We start from the raw sequence: 17,055 nt of genomic DNA, 5'->3' as shown, positions 1-17,055 counted from the left end.
TCCCAGTCTCTTGAACACTGCGAGTGCTGAACTTAACTCTGCACTCGAGAGAAGTCAGCAGGAGTCAGTGAGGCAGAAAGATGAAGCAGCTTCACCTGGCAGGTTTGTATAACACGTTGGCAGGGATAACCACGGCTGGAGGCAGGTTTTTGTTTGTTGACCTCTTTGCACACATGACTACCTTTGGTTACCTTTTAAGACACAAGGTGTCAAATTTGGCTACTTTTACTAAGACCTGTTTGACTATAATAGTTATTTGGTACAATTACTTAGCAGCTTGTGATCTTTCTGGTGCAAAGATTGTTCTTGAAAATTGTCTCTCTTGAAAATTATGTCACACTTTGGGAAGGGTGTGTCTTTAAAAGTTGCCAATAACGTAAGTATTAAATTACATCTGTCTTTGGTCCAAATTATGACTAAATTTTTCTTTCAGTTTTCTAGACTGTTTCCATTGTTCTGACCATGTGATCACTACTGAAGATGTGCCCATGCTGCTGCTGGCATGTCTTTAAAACAACAAGGAAAGAATAATAACAATAAAAAACACTTTGAATTTTTCCCTAGTAATACAACTATGTCTGGAAGTGGAGGCTGCTCATACAGCCCTTACGTCCTATTACTCGCCACTATGTTAGTGACCCAAAGCAAAGGTAACACCTGTGATAACTTATTGTCTCCAACAGAATTAATTTTTAAACCAAGATCATTTATTAGGAGAAGAAAAAAAAAAAAAGAAAAAAAAAAAGGTTTGTAATAATGAAGCAGAAAGGGGATTATGTTTCTTTGCATTCCAAGCCCTGCAGTATTTCCTCCTTTCCAGCTGTTTTTAAACTACACCAAAGTACAGGAATTTGTTGTTTCCTCACTACTCAGTACTACTGGTGAATTCTCTGCCAGCAAAAACATTTGAGTTTTTGTGTGCTTTATATTGCCTCTCTGTTTCTCACGTCTCAGTACTACAAGGAGACACTCACATTGATATATTCCCTATATATTCCCTTATAACTCTGACAAGTTTTCAGTGAACTTACTGTACTGAAGAAGCTAAATATTGAAATGACACAAACAGAAATATTTTTTTTTTAATGTAATGCTTGTGAAAAAACACTGAGATGATAAGAAAACTGTTAAGCAATTAAACTGGCTGAGCAAGTAAAATGCTTGCAGGGGCTGTCATAGGAGAATAAAAAAATCCCTACAAACATTCACTTTCCATTTACTCACTTCAAAGCCCAATTTCTCTACAGAGTTTTAGCAGCATGCTTATGATAGACTCTGACTTCATCTACGTACTGCAAAGAACGGTCAAAAATACAGTTTAAAGCACTAAAATCTCTACAATTTCACTGCAAACTTCAGTGCAAACAAACTCACATGCCTCCTTAGAAAGTCTGGCTAGGATCACAACACTAGTGGGTTTTTTTGTTTGCTTGTTTTGGTTTTTGTTTTAACTAGTATTGGCATGATCCATTTTTACAAGTTACAGTTTGTAAACATAAGTATACTGCTGCCAAATATTCTTGAGCACTAATTCCAATATAACTCTCAAATGAACCGTGTTTTGCTAACTGACTTTGAAACAGTGCAAGCTATTTATCCAAAACATTTTACTTGGCATCTTTTATTCAATAAAACTGCTGTTTGCCAAGTTAGTATGCACCAAGACCTCCTTCTGTAGAGCAAAATGCTTCTCTGTCTTTTGTCAGTATTGCAGAGTTATACTGGACTTCAGTGTTTGGTACTTTCTACTATCTGTGATATGTGTTATCGTCACTCATCTAAAGCTGCAGATCTATTCAAAAAGTTATTTACAGCTTCAAAAAGTGCTATTCAAAGTTCTAGTTCTATTCAAGTTCTATTCTATTCTTCTATTCAATAAGTTATTTACAGTTTGAGGAGTATCCTTCACAAACTCACAATTGTTCAATGTCTCAACAACATTCTTGGAAAGATAACAGAAAAATACAGGAAGCTACAATGACTCAAACTGCTATGTTGGATAAGTATGATTTATAGACCACAGGGCACAACTGCAAACATGTAGTGTTTGTAAGTCCAATATTTCTTACTGTATGCCTGCTCAACACTATACACTAGGCTCTCTGCAGAGTTCTCCAATTGTCTTCGTTGAGCAGGCATAAATTTGACAGAATTTAGTCATATACCTCTACAGTTGTCTCTTACATGTAAATTTGAAAACAAAAAACGAACAACAAAAAAAAAAAGTATCCATCTGTTCAATTCCTTTACCACAAAAGACAGGATTTCCTTAGACTTCTGGCTAGAGGTGAAGAATAAAGGAGAAAATCTCTACTCAACATTACTTCTCTTTATTTTCATCCACTTTGGTTGCCGGACAGTGGAAAGACCTGATTATTTTCTGAAAGTTTGTTCAGTAGAGGACTTAGTGCCTCAGGACATGTTAACAATCACTCATCTCACAAATTTTGTGTGCTGTCACCTTCCTTATCACACCAACAGAAAGGGAATGTCCCACAGCAGGGCTGCAGCCACGGCTTCCAGACGACATTGTACAGGGAGAGCTGCTGCGGTACTGGAGTCAGTGTCCTGCGGTGCTCTTCTATGGCTCTCCCACGCCGCTCTATCACAGCGTCAAAGAGGGGCTCGGTGTCAGCTGACAGAGGTTTGGCTTCAGAAGGGTCTCGTGAGAGGTCAAACAGCAATGGAGGCTCATGATGGGTCATGCCTTCCCCAAAACATGGGCAAACTCCTTTTCCATAGCAAGCCCCAGCCCCAAGTGGATGAAAGACTGGGGTCACATAATGAGCCTTCCAGATGGCTCCATCTGGCAGGAAAGAAAACTTATGGCACGACTATAAGACAATGGAGGAAAATGGAAAGTGTCTTCAAGTTAAAGTGTCTTCAGGGAGTATGACTATTTACTACAGATACCTCTTCTCATTTGTGGCTCTCCCATCACCACAAATCAGATCCTCTGCACTGAGTACTGACTTTGAAGATGGAAAACACTAGAAATATGAAGACAACAACATCCATCTTCCAGTGTAGTAGTAGACAGCCTTTATTCCCACCCCACTTCCTATAATACATTTCCTTTATTACAAATCTCTCTTTGCTGTAAGATACCTCCAGCTAGCTAGAAGTACTGGTATATCGTGCATAACAATTTCAAGAATCTCAGATATCAGTACAGATAAACACCTATCATATAATAAATCTGTCAATTTGCAAAGCAGCCAACAGGAGGAGAAACCTCATATTCTGCAGTTAACATGGAACAAACTTTTACACTTACTGTCCTTTTGGTGCCACCGCACTGCGTGCAGGTAGGACCCACAATAGTGAAACAGGAACTCATGCTCTGACCTTTGAGTTCTTCTTTGCAGTAAAGGCATCAAGTTTTGTCCATCGATCACCCTAATGTAATGGGGAGAAATGTACTTAGGTGGGGACAAACCTGACAGTGTGAACTGTATACTTATTACTGATTTTGCATTAGCTGCACTAGTGCTAGAGACAGCATACAGAATAATTTGTTCATAGATTTAGAGCAGCCAGAAGATTGTCAAGCGAGTATTTTAAATACCTAGATTTTAATTAATTTAGTTAGTTAGTTTTAAAATAGCTGGGTCAACTCATTCCATTTAGAAATATTTAAACACCATTTAGAGTTTGGTCTACTGGAAAAATATCCTTTATTCAGAAAATCAATACTGATCTCATAATTGTTTACATATAGCACATTTCAAAGGAGCTTTTAGAAATCTGTTGGACAAGAATGGATTTAATCATTTTAGGAGGAATCTAAAGTGGAATTTGTGTCCATAACAGAGGTCTGTCAGTACCAGAAGAACCTCAGCCACCAATTCTTTCATGAGAGATGCCGAACCTGTTTTTGAAAGAAGCACCTGGTCTTTTGCAGGAGCAACTCCTCTGGCCACATGCATACCTGTGGGAGTATTTGGGGGGATTTGTTCTCTCGTCTAAAATTTTAGACTAGGCTTGAGACTAAGGGAATACTTGTGGGATCTCCAAGGATGACAAAAAAAAAAAAAAAAAAAACAACACAACACTAATTATTTAGTAGTCAGCTCTCCTATGAATTTCTCTTGTTGAAAACATCTCCACACCTGTCCTGTGGCAATATTCCTCCAGCCAGATGAACAACTGTGGGATAAATATCCATCAGACTTGTAGGTTCATCGACAACTGTGCCTGCAGGTAACACTCCTGGCCATCTGAATACCCCTGGCACACGAATCCCTCCTTCCCAGCCTCCCATGCCTTTTCCACCTGCAGTAAAATTAATCAACATATGGCAGTTCAGAGGGAAACTCATGAGGAAGAACTCACAGAGGAAGTACTCACAAGACTGAAGAAATATTTGATATTCTGTTTAAACCTACACAAGACTTAAGAGTTAGTATCCTACTTTAATAAATAGCTGTAAAAAAAATCTTATTTTTGTAGCCACGGATTCCCTTCAAAATCTGTGTCCTTAACACTTACATTTCCATATGCCTTATACATATTTTACATTTTTGAAATTGAGATTTGGACCTGACTCTCCCAATGCTTAATGCAACATCTCTGAACATCTGAGAAGCAAAAAATTGGAACCTATGAAATCAAGCCATATACACATTACTTAAAATGGCAGGAAAACACCTTTCTCCAATTTGCTACCAGCATCAACTAACCTAATAAAACATCCTGATGCTCGATACATATTAAGACAATATTTAACTAACTCTGAAAGCAGAAATCTGTTTTAATTAAGATATTCAATATGGTAAAAACACTGCCTTTGCTAGATCCCATCAGGCTTATGCATCAGTCTTATTATCCATAAAAAGAAATAATTTGTCAAGCAAAGACAGGAAATATGGAGTGAGATAGAAGATCTGTGTACTAGTTGAAAGCCCTTCTCCTTTGTAAGAGCCAAAAACTCCATTGCTCAGCAGCAAAGCATCCATCACATGGAAGCCAAAATTTCATATCTTTGACCTTGTCTGTGTCCTGTGGAGAGGCTCAAGAAGGTTTTGAATTGGAAGAAACCTGTTTTGTGAAAATAAACACATCAGAAGTTTGGACAAGAAGTAGGTGATTCACTGCTGGTAACAGAGCCTACACCCTGAGCTTTCCTTCCCCCAACGCATGCTCTCACCTGTTAATGACAGGACACAGGATGAGGTGATCTGATTACACAGGGCTGCTGGGGTAGGTGGGAGAATATGCAAAGAATGCATATCCTTTTGGCTTGAAAATGCTACCGCACTGCTGAGCAGGTTGAAGCCCATTCACAGGACAAAGAGTAGGAGGTAGAGAGTGAGGTCTTTGTAGACCACCAAAGTCATTCAGATCTTACACTAATCACTGATTTTGCATAGAGTATAAAAGCATACATGGTTGCTGCAAGTCATAGCACAATGTGCCCTTACCCTATTTCATAACAATTAGGTGAGTAGCAATGATTTCTGGAAGATAATGAGAAAAGAAACAAGCAAATCAGGAACAGTCCTATTGGAGGTGGCAAGGGGGAGAGGAGAGAGATGAAGGGAACTCTCACATTTTTTTCAGTGACTTTCATTTGAGAACACTGAATAGTTTACAGGTATCAAACTATACAATCCCTTTATCAAGGAGATGTGTAATAACACTTGCACTTTACTGAAAGAAAAGGTAACTTTAAGATTAAATTACCTCTGAATGTCACCTGTATTTCAAGCTAGAAAACAATATAACTCACTCCAGCCTTGACAGCTGCAGACAGGCAAATTCATTGTTTCTGTTTCTAACCTAGATGTAAGGCCATAATGAATTTTTTACCTTTATAAATACCATTCCAGCCACCTAGCTGGGCAGAGCCATCCTGAGCTTCCAAGTGTCCTCCATGATCAGAGGCAAAGTATGTGAACGTATGATTTTCCAAACCTTCCTTGTCAAGTGAATCCAGAATTTTGCCTTAAATTTAAAAAGAGCGACAGCGAGTTTCCTATTAAGCAATTAGAAAGATCACCCCACATTTATAATGTTTCAATAATATTCTTTTGCAATGCGCTATGAGAAGTCTTTAACAGCTTAAATTGCTGTGGATATTTTGGTTTTATTAATTCTCCTGCTTTAAAATACACAGGCATATGTATCTGAAACAAATCCTTCATCAAGAATACTTACCCACCATCCAGTCCATTTCTTCTACATTGTCTCCATATAAACCATGATGGCTTTTCCCAAGAAATTTTGCTGTGGTGAAGAGAGGGGTGTGAACATGTAGAAAGGAAATAAAGAGAAGGAATGGTCCATACCTGTTTCTTAAAAAACAACAAAAAATGAACATAATTTTTGATGTACATTTGTAATATTTTGAGTTTTCATATTCATCCATGCACAGACACAATGGGTCTATACTGTACCCACACATAATGAACCTCATTGATCATAGTTAATTATTGTTTTCTTGCATAAAATGTAGGCAAGAAGGATCATTTCCAGCCAGATTATTTTCAAATTCCAATGTGTAAACAGGCATAGCATTTACACAGTGCTTAAATGAATCAGTTGCCTGGCCCTGGTGCCTCTTTAATTAAATGCAAATGGATACAGTCTTATATTTACTTTAAGATTTGTGTGGCTTTTCTAAGATGGCCTTTTATACTTGTCAGTACATTTGTTTTCACATATTTTAAGAAAAGAATAGTTATTCTCCTCGTTTTCCAGAAAGACATTTGGCACACTGAATTGTTTATCAACAGCTGTGCAGGCCAAAGAGGAACTTGAAGCTAGTAAATGAATGATCTTACCCAGTTTCCTTTTCAACTGTCTGAATGACATGAAAATGGAATTCAAGTGTTTTGAGATTTTCACAAGATTTTGTGCATCATGCACTTTTTATCTGTGTGTTTTATAAGGATTATGAGAAAAAGCAAAAATGAGGCTTGTAGAGTGAAACGTAAAAATTAGCTGGGTAATCTTGGAGTGAATTAACTATGTACAGATTACAGTGTATGGTGAGATGGTCATGTATGATTTGGTGAAAAGTCATCTCATTTGCTGTTACTTCCAAAGTGGGCAGTTGCAATTAAAATTTAAGTCGTTTGGGTTTTTTAATAGGGAACTTGGATGTGAGTTTCAAACTTATCAAGATACAGCTATAGTTATTGTGGAAAAAAAATACTATTCCATGAGCCCAGAGTATTCTCCCACTTTTAAAGAAAACAACAATCATTTACCTTTTGATAAATGACACTGCCTCTTTCAGCATAAGGGAAGCAGTCCTCTCTAATCTCATTGGCTGCTCAGTGACATCATGGTTTCTCATCAGGATACAATTCCAGTGCTGCACAAAGCCATAACTAGAGTACCATGAAATGAAGAAAAGGCAGCCCACCAAAGTAAAACAGGCAATTATCTTCCAGTGGATGGAAATCAAACCAGTCAGTTTTCCAGTGGTAAGAGTGATCACAGCAACGATAATTATCTGACTGTAAAGCCAAAGCTTAGCTTGAAGGGCTACATCCAGCTCCGGAGGTTTGTTTTCTTGACAATTGTTTAGAAGTGTGAAAGGCATGCCATAAAAGTAGTCAAACCCATGATTTAGAGGATGGTGACAATGATCATTGAAGGATTCACAGTTTACACCTTGATGCCACTTTCCTGAAAGTTTTAAAGCATGACAGAAATTAGAACACTCAAACAACTTTGGACAACTCAAAAGGAGCCCAAGGTAGCATTGTAAGCATCTGCCTGGGGATTAGGTGAGTCACTCCCTCTTTCAGTGGAGTATTGAGGTGCATAAGGATGCACGGAGAAATCAGTGCTTGATCAGGTGAATGTTGTATCATGATGTGCAATCCCCAAATGGTCATGCAATAAACAGGGAAATCTGAAGAGTGGTCAGCTACTGAAGTGATGAGGGTCACATAGGGTTGGGATTTTAATCACCTTTTAATGAGGATCAGGGGATTATGGCACTCTAAATCACCATCTGCTTTATTACATTTGCTTCCCAACTTTCATATGCTTTACTTGCAACTTCATTTTAATATCATGTTACAAATTTACTAGAAGATCCAGTAAACTTTTTGCCTACATTACCAAACATTTTGATCACCGGACTCAGGAAGATGATTTCCCAGGCATTATCTCTACTCAACATGAAAAGGAGAAAAAGCTACATGCCAACCTTTCACACTGTCCTTGCCCGGTCTCCCTAACAGAGCAAGCAGACAAAAGCTGTTTTCTGCTTAGAAAACTGCTGGATCAAACCACCCTGATGTTTGCTGGGTTACAGGATTGCCAAGTAATTTATAGACTCAGCCAGAAAGATTCACTTCATTAGTTTGTGATTCAATACAGCCATATTTATTTCCAGAACTTGGAGATGACTGCATTTGGCACAGCTGAACTCCTTCATTTTAAGGGACACAGTGCTTACCCTACCTATTAATTCATGCCAAGGCATCCATTGCAGAAGTTTCTATCACTTGAGCAGTAGTAAAAGCAGAATAGAAGTGAAAAGAGACACTTAGCCAGTCCATTTTTGAGTATTTGGCACAAGAATGATGAAACTTGAAACTGTTGAAGTTTGATCAAAGTCACAGAGAGGAAAGTGCTCCAGGGCAGTGTTTCTCTGACATCTTTGCAACTTGGCTTCATCTGAGGGAATTGCTACAGTACCATGACTCTTTGGGACCTCACAATCTCACCTGTGAGACCATCTGCTCTGTGGGTACAAGCTTTATTTATTTCTTTCCCTATCCTCTTTGGTTTATTTGCCTCTTGACCCATAAAGGCAGGTGAAATACTTAAAGACTGTTTTATTTGGAACAATCTCTATGTTAACAAAACTCTCTCAGTGGACCAACCATTGAAAAGTCTTAGGCCAAGTAAAATAAATTCTCACCCATTATAATTATGAGACAGTTTTTAATCCTTCCTGTTTCCCATACCATGTACAGGCATTTGTATTTTCTTAAAACTCTTTACACCACAGTATTTTTAGTTTTGCAAATACAAGTTGTTTTCTCTCCTCAATCTTTTGGAGAGTATTTGTGGACCATTTAGGGCAATTACAATCCCTAAATTCCCTTCATGTAACCAGGTCATTCTTCAGACTCATGCTAAAACTTTTTCACGTACCTATCAGCCCAGTGGTATAGCCTTGTTACTGTAGAAGACTGGCAAAAGTTGTTTCATTTGCAGGGAGCCCTCCTGATCCAGCATTCCACTGCAGTGCTCGGTACCGATTGCTGGAAGCCATCCCTGATGGAAATAGTTAGGTCAGTCCTGCCAGCCTCCTGCACTCTGCTTGCTGGGCTGCTCCTCTCAGCCCCCAAATCAGGTGCTTAACCTGAAGACAGCAGTGCCTCACTCTGCCAAGCATATCCTGAAGGCAGTCACATCACGTTATCAATAATGTGCCTAAGTGCTTCAGATAGTCAAGAGTTATCCATCAAAACAAATACTGCTTGGCACCAGATTTACCATCAAGCTAAGAATTAATCAATAGTGACATTATATAGTAGGTCTTATTTTCTGCCTTTCTGAGTAACTGTGTTAATTTAGTCTCTCTGCTCTTAGTCTAAAATGAGAGATAACAGTTGCATTTCCCTGTCTTGGGGATGTTGTGCAATGTTAAGTGACATACAGTTTACCCAACATACAGATTTTGCATGTAGGTCTCCTAAACTAAGCATATAATTTTGCTGTATGTTTCCTAGTGAAAGAAAAATATCTATAAAGTCCTCCAAAAGGTGCCTTAGGTAGGTGAGGAGTGGATCCAACACTCCATTTTCACTGGAGTTTTGTGACTTTCTGCACTATTTTGGCTATGAACTTTCTCACTTCTCTTGGGAGCCCTGTTTCAACCCCTCACCTCTAACCATCACCATCAAGACGACTTCCAACAGTTTGCCCCAGGTTTTATTGTAGTAAAGAAATGACAGACATTACTGTTAGCATTTCTCCATACATATCTATTTTTATCATATAGTGTTCCTGAATCCTACAAAGTAAGGCTAAAGGTGTCTCAGCTGGTGAGGCAGTGGTTCCCATTCAGAAGTCACATATATAAAGTTATAGCCACTGGCAATGTACTTTCCAACTCAGGGTGAGGAAGTAGCTGAATTCTCCTCTGTTCCTTCTTACTGGTTATTGTAGTACCTCAGCACTGTACATAGAAATTTGAAATTCAAAATGGGCCCAACCTGATCTGATGGGGTATCTGCCAGTGAGAAACGCTGCTCTGCTGGGAGTGCAGAGCGGAGCTGCGGCAATGTGCTGAGTAAGCTTCACTCCTTCTCTTGCCAGGCGGTCAATGTTTGGGGTCCTAAAACAGAGTTTCAATTTCAATAGAAGCAAAGTAACCTGAACCTTATTTTAATACATTTCCAAGAAGAATTGGAGCTTTTCAGCATTTCCTCAAAAAGTTATTTTCTGTATACTGCAGGACTAGTATGGTAACAAAACTTGATACAGTGGGTGAATTAGGTTGTAGCCACTGGAGAATTCATTCTTGGGACATAGCCATAGAGTACATTTGGCAACACTGAAAAGAAATCTGGGCTTTGCTGGTAATGTTTAGTTTGAAAATAAAACTGGAAAGATTTATCTAAGGAGGGTTATATTTTTCTATTCAAATACTTCCTGCAAGTTGCTTTTGTCAGCCCATTTGGACCCTGAATTTCAGAGTTAATTAAGCCAGAGAGTCTCCCAGAGTATCTAGAGTTACTGGAACCAAGTTTTCCTGTTCCATACTTTTAAACACTGTACTTATTTCATAATACAGTGGTGCATCTTTGCATGTAACTTTACTTTTAACTAATATTTTAATATTTTATATTCTAACATTTCACATGTAACTTTATGTGCTTACATTTTTATGGGAGCCTAGCTCTCCCACATAAATGGACTACAACACCACCAAAGAGGTCTCCTGACTATTTCACCACCAGCAGAAGAGGACAATGGTCTTCCAGAAGCCTATTCCTCTGCACAGCCCCACCACCATCATCTGAGGGAGATGAGCACAGAGCCTGCCAGCAAAATGGCTGTACACCATTCAGATGGCATGAGCTGAGGCTTGTAAGACATGCTCCCAATGCCCATTCACTTCTGCTTTGCCTTTAAGTTTTGAAGGAACTTAACCATGCAATGACTCATTTGTGTCAGCCCACAGGAGTGGGTTACACTAGACTGGGGTGTATTGGAGGAGACAGCAAGCAAGTGGACAAGGGATTCTGGAAAAACAGTGGGTGGACAGAGGAAGGCTTAACTATGTACAAAATGGAAAGAAATTCATGAACAAGAATGACAGAAAACCTTATTACCAAAACAGGTGATGGGAGAGTTAGCACATTGGGGAGCGGGGGAGAAATTCTCAGAAAGAACTTTAAAAAGATCAAAATGAAAATATGATTTTTTTTCGTTCACTGTACATTGTTTTCTTAGGCCTCAATCCATGTGCATGTATACAACAAGGACTTAAATGCACAAATTCCTGAATTACCAGTGCCTTGACTTAAGAATGTTTCTTATTTTATCATTAGGTTTAATTACCCAAGATATTCTATGCTATATATTGTATTGATTTTTTTTTTTTTACCTTATGGTATGGTTCCCATAACATCCTACATCTCCGATGCCAAGATCGTCAGCCAAAAATAAAACTATGTTGGGTTTAGAGTCCATAGCTGTAGTCAAGCCAAATGTGTTCCAGAGTAAGCATGAAGACAGTGCCAATAGTAGGCATCTCCTGAAACGCAGCAAAGTAACTTTTAACATATGGGACTTGTAAGACTGGGACAGTGCTTGGAGTCCCTCTGGCAGCAGATCTGCAATATGATAAACAAAACAGTGGGAAACTCCATTTTCCAGCCTTACTTTCAGTGGGAAGCAGAAGGGTAGAGTTTTACGGGTTTCACTTCTTCCATCACTACCACCTAGGCCACTTGAGTCAGAGAGGCTGCAGTAGCTTTTCTACTGGCATTCCAAGATGCCAGCATCCCCATACCAGACAATTATATTTAATATCTGGCAAAAAGAGAATTTACATTTTTACACATGCATACCAGACTTATATAAATATGCCCAGAATATTTGAAGCTACATAATCTTCCAACTATGTACTGCTAGATCAACAATCTTAAGACCTAGTCCTGGACTGATTTTTAACTTGCACACTGTCATTGCAATACATGCTAATTTTGATGGACACAGGGCAGCTTAGTCTCTAGCACAGACTGAGAAATCTCCTGCAAATCATTCCAGGATTTGCAATTTTGGTGTGACGATCTTATATAGAAAAACATATATTTCAGTAAACAAGCAACCATCACCTCTAACAGGTAAACACAACACACAGGATTTTCTGTAAACAGACAAGACTGAGCACTCCTAGTCGTAAATAAGTAACCAGCTGGTTACTACAGTAATTTAATCATCCAGGAGCAAAGTTCTAGCTGTGTTTTGTACACTCTAGTACTTCGTTAAAACAGTGATTTACAGAATTGTGATGAGACGTTGCTTTAGAAACAGCATTGATATTTTCAATTTCCATACTTGGATTAATTATTTTAAGCAAAGGAAAATTTCCTATTTGTCAATGTACCATTCCGTAAGAGTTTCAGAGCATTGTACTGGTATAATAAATCCTTCCAGAGTGCTAATACATTCAGTTAGAGGTGCAGGGGGAGGGTCCCTAAAGAACCCTGTAAATAAGCAGCCTCTGACACCCCATTGCTGTCACTCGGGCATTCTTCCTTCCATGCTGAGTAGTCCTTCCCATCTCCGTCTGTTACATAAAAGAGAAAAAGAAAGCAAATGATGAAATCCACTTTTAATTACGTTTGCAGCGGCATCCTAGCATTTTGTTTTCTCATGGCGTTAAGTGCTGGGTATTTGCTGACCCCAGTGGTAACCCTGCTTGTGGATTTAGATAGGGTCAAGGAAGAATTCCATCTCAGGTAACCTACTCCTTATAGTTGCAAGTCCATATCCTAATGTGTCAGCTAACATTAACTTACATTATAAAATAACCATGCTTGGAAATTAAAGTGACCATCTTTTAATACTTGGAAGAAGATTGCAAGAATGTTTTGTTACTAAACTCTCATAAAACTCAAAAGCAATAAAGTTGAAATAAAGAACAATACAAAACATACACACATATAAACCTTTTCAGAATTACCTACAGAACTACCCAGTAGATTCTGGAAATTATGATATTAAAGGCATAGCCAGAGAACTCCACTTTGGGAGAGAGATCTTGTTTAAAACGTAAAGACATATTATTACAAAGTGATTTTACAATGTCAGTTTAATGAACGAGGTAAGTGCAAAGCATTAGGAAAACACAGGCTGCTATTTATGTATTTTTATTTACAAGACTTAATATGAATTTACACCATAGATGATCAACTATATGTTTTTACTGACAATGACCTTTCAAGCACAGGTTAGAAGCCATTGGCACAGGCAACCAGATGTTGAAAAAGCTACCGAGCTGTTAAATTTTGGCTCCTGTACTCACCTTAGAACAGTCAAGGAGGAAATAAAAAAAGGGGGGGGGTAGAAAGAGAGAACATCAATGACACGATTTTTAATGGAGTTGAATTTCCTACACAGAGGTTAGGAAGGGAACAAAGACAAAGCAAAGCATCAGGAGAAATGATTAATTTGAACTCTGGGTTGCTTGGGAAAAAAAGGTGGGCCAATCAAAAAATACAATTTTAATTCTGCCAAGTACAAACAAATACATGCAGGAGGGAGCCAGAAATCTGTTCACCTGAATAGAACAGCAGCAATGGCTGTGTAAGGTAGGGCTGCAATCATCTCCTGGTAGGCAGTGATCCTGAAAATAAGTGCACAAATTGAGTATAGTCACTACTGTGATGTTAGAGAAAAGCAAACACCACCAAAACCAAAAAAAAACCCCTCAGTCAATCTGAGACAAAAAGACAATTATGTCTTTTTACAAGAGAGGTACTAGTGAGGTGATTTTACCTCAAAGACATGGCACTGATGGGAATCACACTGTTGTTTTGTTTTGTTTTTTGATCAAAAGGTCAAAACTAAGTTTAAAAACTGGAGAGGGGGCAGAAAACAACATATAAAGAATTCAAGAGTGGGGAAAGATGTTTTATATTGAAAAAGAGCTCAGTTAAGATCAAAACAGTAGAAGATTAATTAGTGCATAAATTCATGGGGCCAAAATACAAGTCTTAGCTCATCAGTTTTGCTGAGACTGAGCCAGTTTTTGGAAGGAGAAGCATACAAATGCATGCCTGTTTTCTGCAAGCAAGGTAATTTATTGTTCAATCACACTTCCAAGCACAGTGCAATATGATCAAGACTGAGTGCCTAAAGTGGAAGAAATAAAGTATTGTAAACAAACAAGTTATGGGGCTCCACAGAAGGACAGTCAGCTGAAATATAATAGTAAACATTATCAGAGCAACAAACATATCTGTGTGCCCACGAACCAGCATCTAGTTGTTGGCATTACAGATAAACTTTATAACATATTCCAAAATAGCCATAAGACTGCTCTACATTTTACAGGCATCTAAAAGAGCTCAATTAAAGCCAATTTTAACACTCTCACCTAAAGGGTTCAAATAACCTGAAGAAAATGGCTCTGCACTTGAGAAAGTTTCTTCAAATTTTTCCTTTTTTTTTTTTCAATTTCAATATTGCTGTTAGCTCTCGCCCCAATATACCTCCCCAATACATAAATTCTTCTAGCCAGTGTAATACCAAAATAATCTTGAAATAATAAATCTATAGATTGCTTAGTCTTTGCATGGACAAACAAAACTCTGAAGGTACTAAGTTACTCTCAACGGAAGTCTCCCAGGCAAAGAATGACTAGAAGTAACGGCAGATTCCCCAAACTCGAATAGAGCTGACAAACTGTAAGACTACTTGCTATTGGCTTGAACATAATCAGTGGTATTACTAGTTAATTTCAGCTGAAAAGTTCTCAAATGGCATTGTTAACTAAAAACTTTATTTCTCCATTTACAGAAGTACGCACCATCAGTTACTCAGCCTAGTATCTCCACATAAAATTTCATGAGACTCTGTAGTAAATCACACTAAACATTTCTGCAAAATGAGCCATGAGCAACAGGAACAGGCCAGCCCAACTCTGCGTGGACATATCTCGCTCAGTTAAACATTTTTAATTGTCTGTAAGCCTTATCTAGAAATTACTCTCTTCTGAAAGTGATATTACACATGACTGCCCCACCACTTCTTTCTCCAAATTTATCAACCACTAGCGAAGTCTTAATTGATACAATACAATTCGTTCAACCTGCCAGCAGTGCTGCAAAGCCTGCAGCTAAACAGTCACTTTAAGAGATTTAACAAAAGAAGCTTTTGCTTGGTTTATTAAGTGGCTGAATCAGGTGGACCTAACTCAAATGGATTTGTAACAACTCCAGATAGGTTTATAAAGCTTTTTCTAGGCACTTTGTCATGCAGAGCCGTTTTCTTCAGCTTTGCTTTACAGCAAGCAAACTGCAAGCTTGAAATTGCAAGAAAATCAGCCCCTTCCTCACCCACTGCAGCTTGACTCCTGGCAGTTTCCCCCCATCCTATGAATATTTCACATGTTGAATACATTCCCAGATTAGAGTCTATTCTTCTTTGAGTCTTGTGGAGAAGAGAAAAGACACGCCTCCGTTTCAAAAACATCTGCCCATGACCAAAATACTAATTTAGCAAAGCCAGTCATGTCTCTCATATCTCATCTCCCTCATCCCCAGAAGACTGGCCACACCACCATGCATTCAGGGAATCCATCAGAGTTGAAAGAATCAACTCCTTCTTAAAGATGCTGGGAAAGGTACAGATGTAAAATGTCAGTTATGTGAAAAGTCAGTCATCAGACACAGCAAAACAACTGATTTTATTTCTAAATTTTGTTTTTCTACTTTGGATACTGAAATGAATAATTTTCTAATTGAAGCAAAAAAAACAAACAATCAAAAAAACACCAAAAATTAAAAACCCAACCAAACAACAACAAAACACCCTTTGCCACCTATTTAAATACATCAGAAATGAATAATAAGTATTAGGACAAACTTTTCCAAATAATGTGTAGAGGTATGCTGCTGCTTAGCTGTTAGCTGAGAATAAATGCTTGTTTTCTCTCTTCTGTAAATACATACTGTACAACAGGTTAATCACATTCAACAATATATTAGAATGCAATTAAAAGTGCTAACTACAGCGTGCCCTATGGCTCCTGAAGAAACACATGCCATGTGCAACATGCTGTTCCACCTTTCCCCCTCTTCTTTGCACAGCTTCCAGGCAGCCAGATGCTCAGGGAGGGGTGTGGGCAATGAGCTGGGAGCTGGTATGAGCACAGTCAGTACTTGCAGCTGGTGAGTTTTTTTTTGTATCATAGTTTAGATTTAATACTGCTACCATCAGTACTTGCTATCTGTCACCATGGTTATAGCACTGTATTACCACTTGGTGTTTTGCATTGCCACTAACCCAAACTCTCCAAGCAACCAACCTGTGTTTTTTTAATCAAGGACGAGCCCTGATGCTAGAGGAGCCGCGGACATTGCATGGAAGCAACCTGGAGGCAAACTGTGTTTGCTGTTCACCACTGCAAGGCCCCAGCAATTCTCCAAAATTGATAAGGAAAGCAGAATACCTGCCATTCACCACCAAATCCTCCCAGAACTGGAGTTGGATATGAAGTGTTACAAAGAGAAGGAATACAGAGACCATTAATTACGGAGCATCCCCCTGGTCCCCCCAACCCTACTCACACGTTGTTTTGGCTATGGGAGTGCCGGAGAGGCCCTGCCAGGCCCAGGGAGCGCCAGCCCCAGCTTGCTGGGAAGGGTGCCAGCAGCCTGCAAGGGGAGGAGGGAAAAGTCCGTCCTGGGGGAAACACGAAGTCTCTTTTATTTTTTTTCCCCCTCATTAGTAGCTCAGTTTATACTAACTTCATGCTCACTCTGTTGCATGAGCTTTGCTCTCGCTCTCCTCTTCCTCTCAAGCTTTCTGGCCTTTGTAAAGAGAGGTTTTTCAAAAGCACTG

General features: G+C 38.8%; 2 protein-coding genes across 2 annotated transcripts in view; both read right to left on the bottom strand.

The window, feature by feature from the left end:
• Positions 1-2,314: 2,314 nt before the first annotated feature.
• LOC121058602 (arylsulfatase D-like) lies at positions 2,315-16,835 on the bottom strand. The gene is given in 11 exon segments (XM_040534391.1): positions 2,315-2,806; positions 3,278-3,399; positions 4,113-4,275; positions 5,812-5,946; positions 6,160-6,296; positions 7,215-7,638; positions 9,124-9,246; positions 10,191-10,312; positions 11,588-11,737; positions 13,769-13,834; positions 16,782-16,835. Coding segments are annotated over 10 exon segments (1,791 nt in total). The 5' UTR covers positions 13,816-13,834; positions 16,782-16,835; the 3' UTR covers positions 2,315-2,438.
• LOC121058572 (arylsulfatase D-like) overlaps positions 2,315-17,055 on the bottom strand; it is a 40,062-nt gene continuing 25,321 nt past the window's right edge. Inside the window, exon 12 of the mRNA XM_040534323.1 lies at positions 2,315-2,461. Within this exon, the coding sequence (XP_040390257.1) occupies positions 2,439-2,461 (23 nt within the window). The 3' untranslated portion in view covers positions 2,315-2,438. The remainder of the gene's footprint in view (positions 2,462-17,055) is intronic.

The sequence above is a fragment of the Cygnus olor genome, chromosome 1, assembly GCF_009769625.2.
Source record: "Cygnus olor isolate bCygOlo1 chromosome 1, bCygOlo1.pri.v2, whole genome shotgun sequence".
In the NCBI taxonomy this organism is placed as follows: domain Eukaryota; kingdom Metazoa; phylum Chordata; class Aves; order Anseriformes; family Anatidae; genus Cygnus; species Cygnus olor.
Note: the sequence above shows the minus strand (reverse complement) of the source record. Positions and strands in the feature narration are given on the sequence as shown.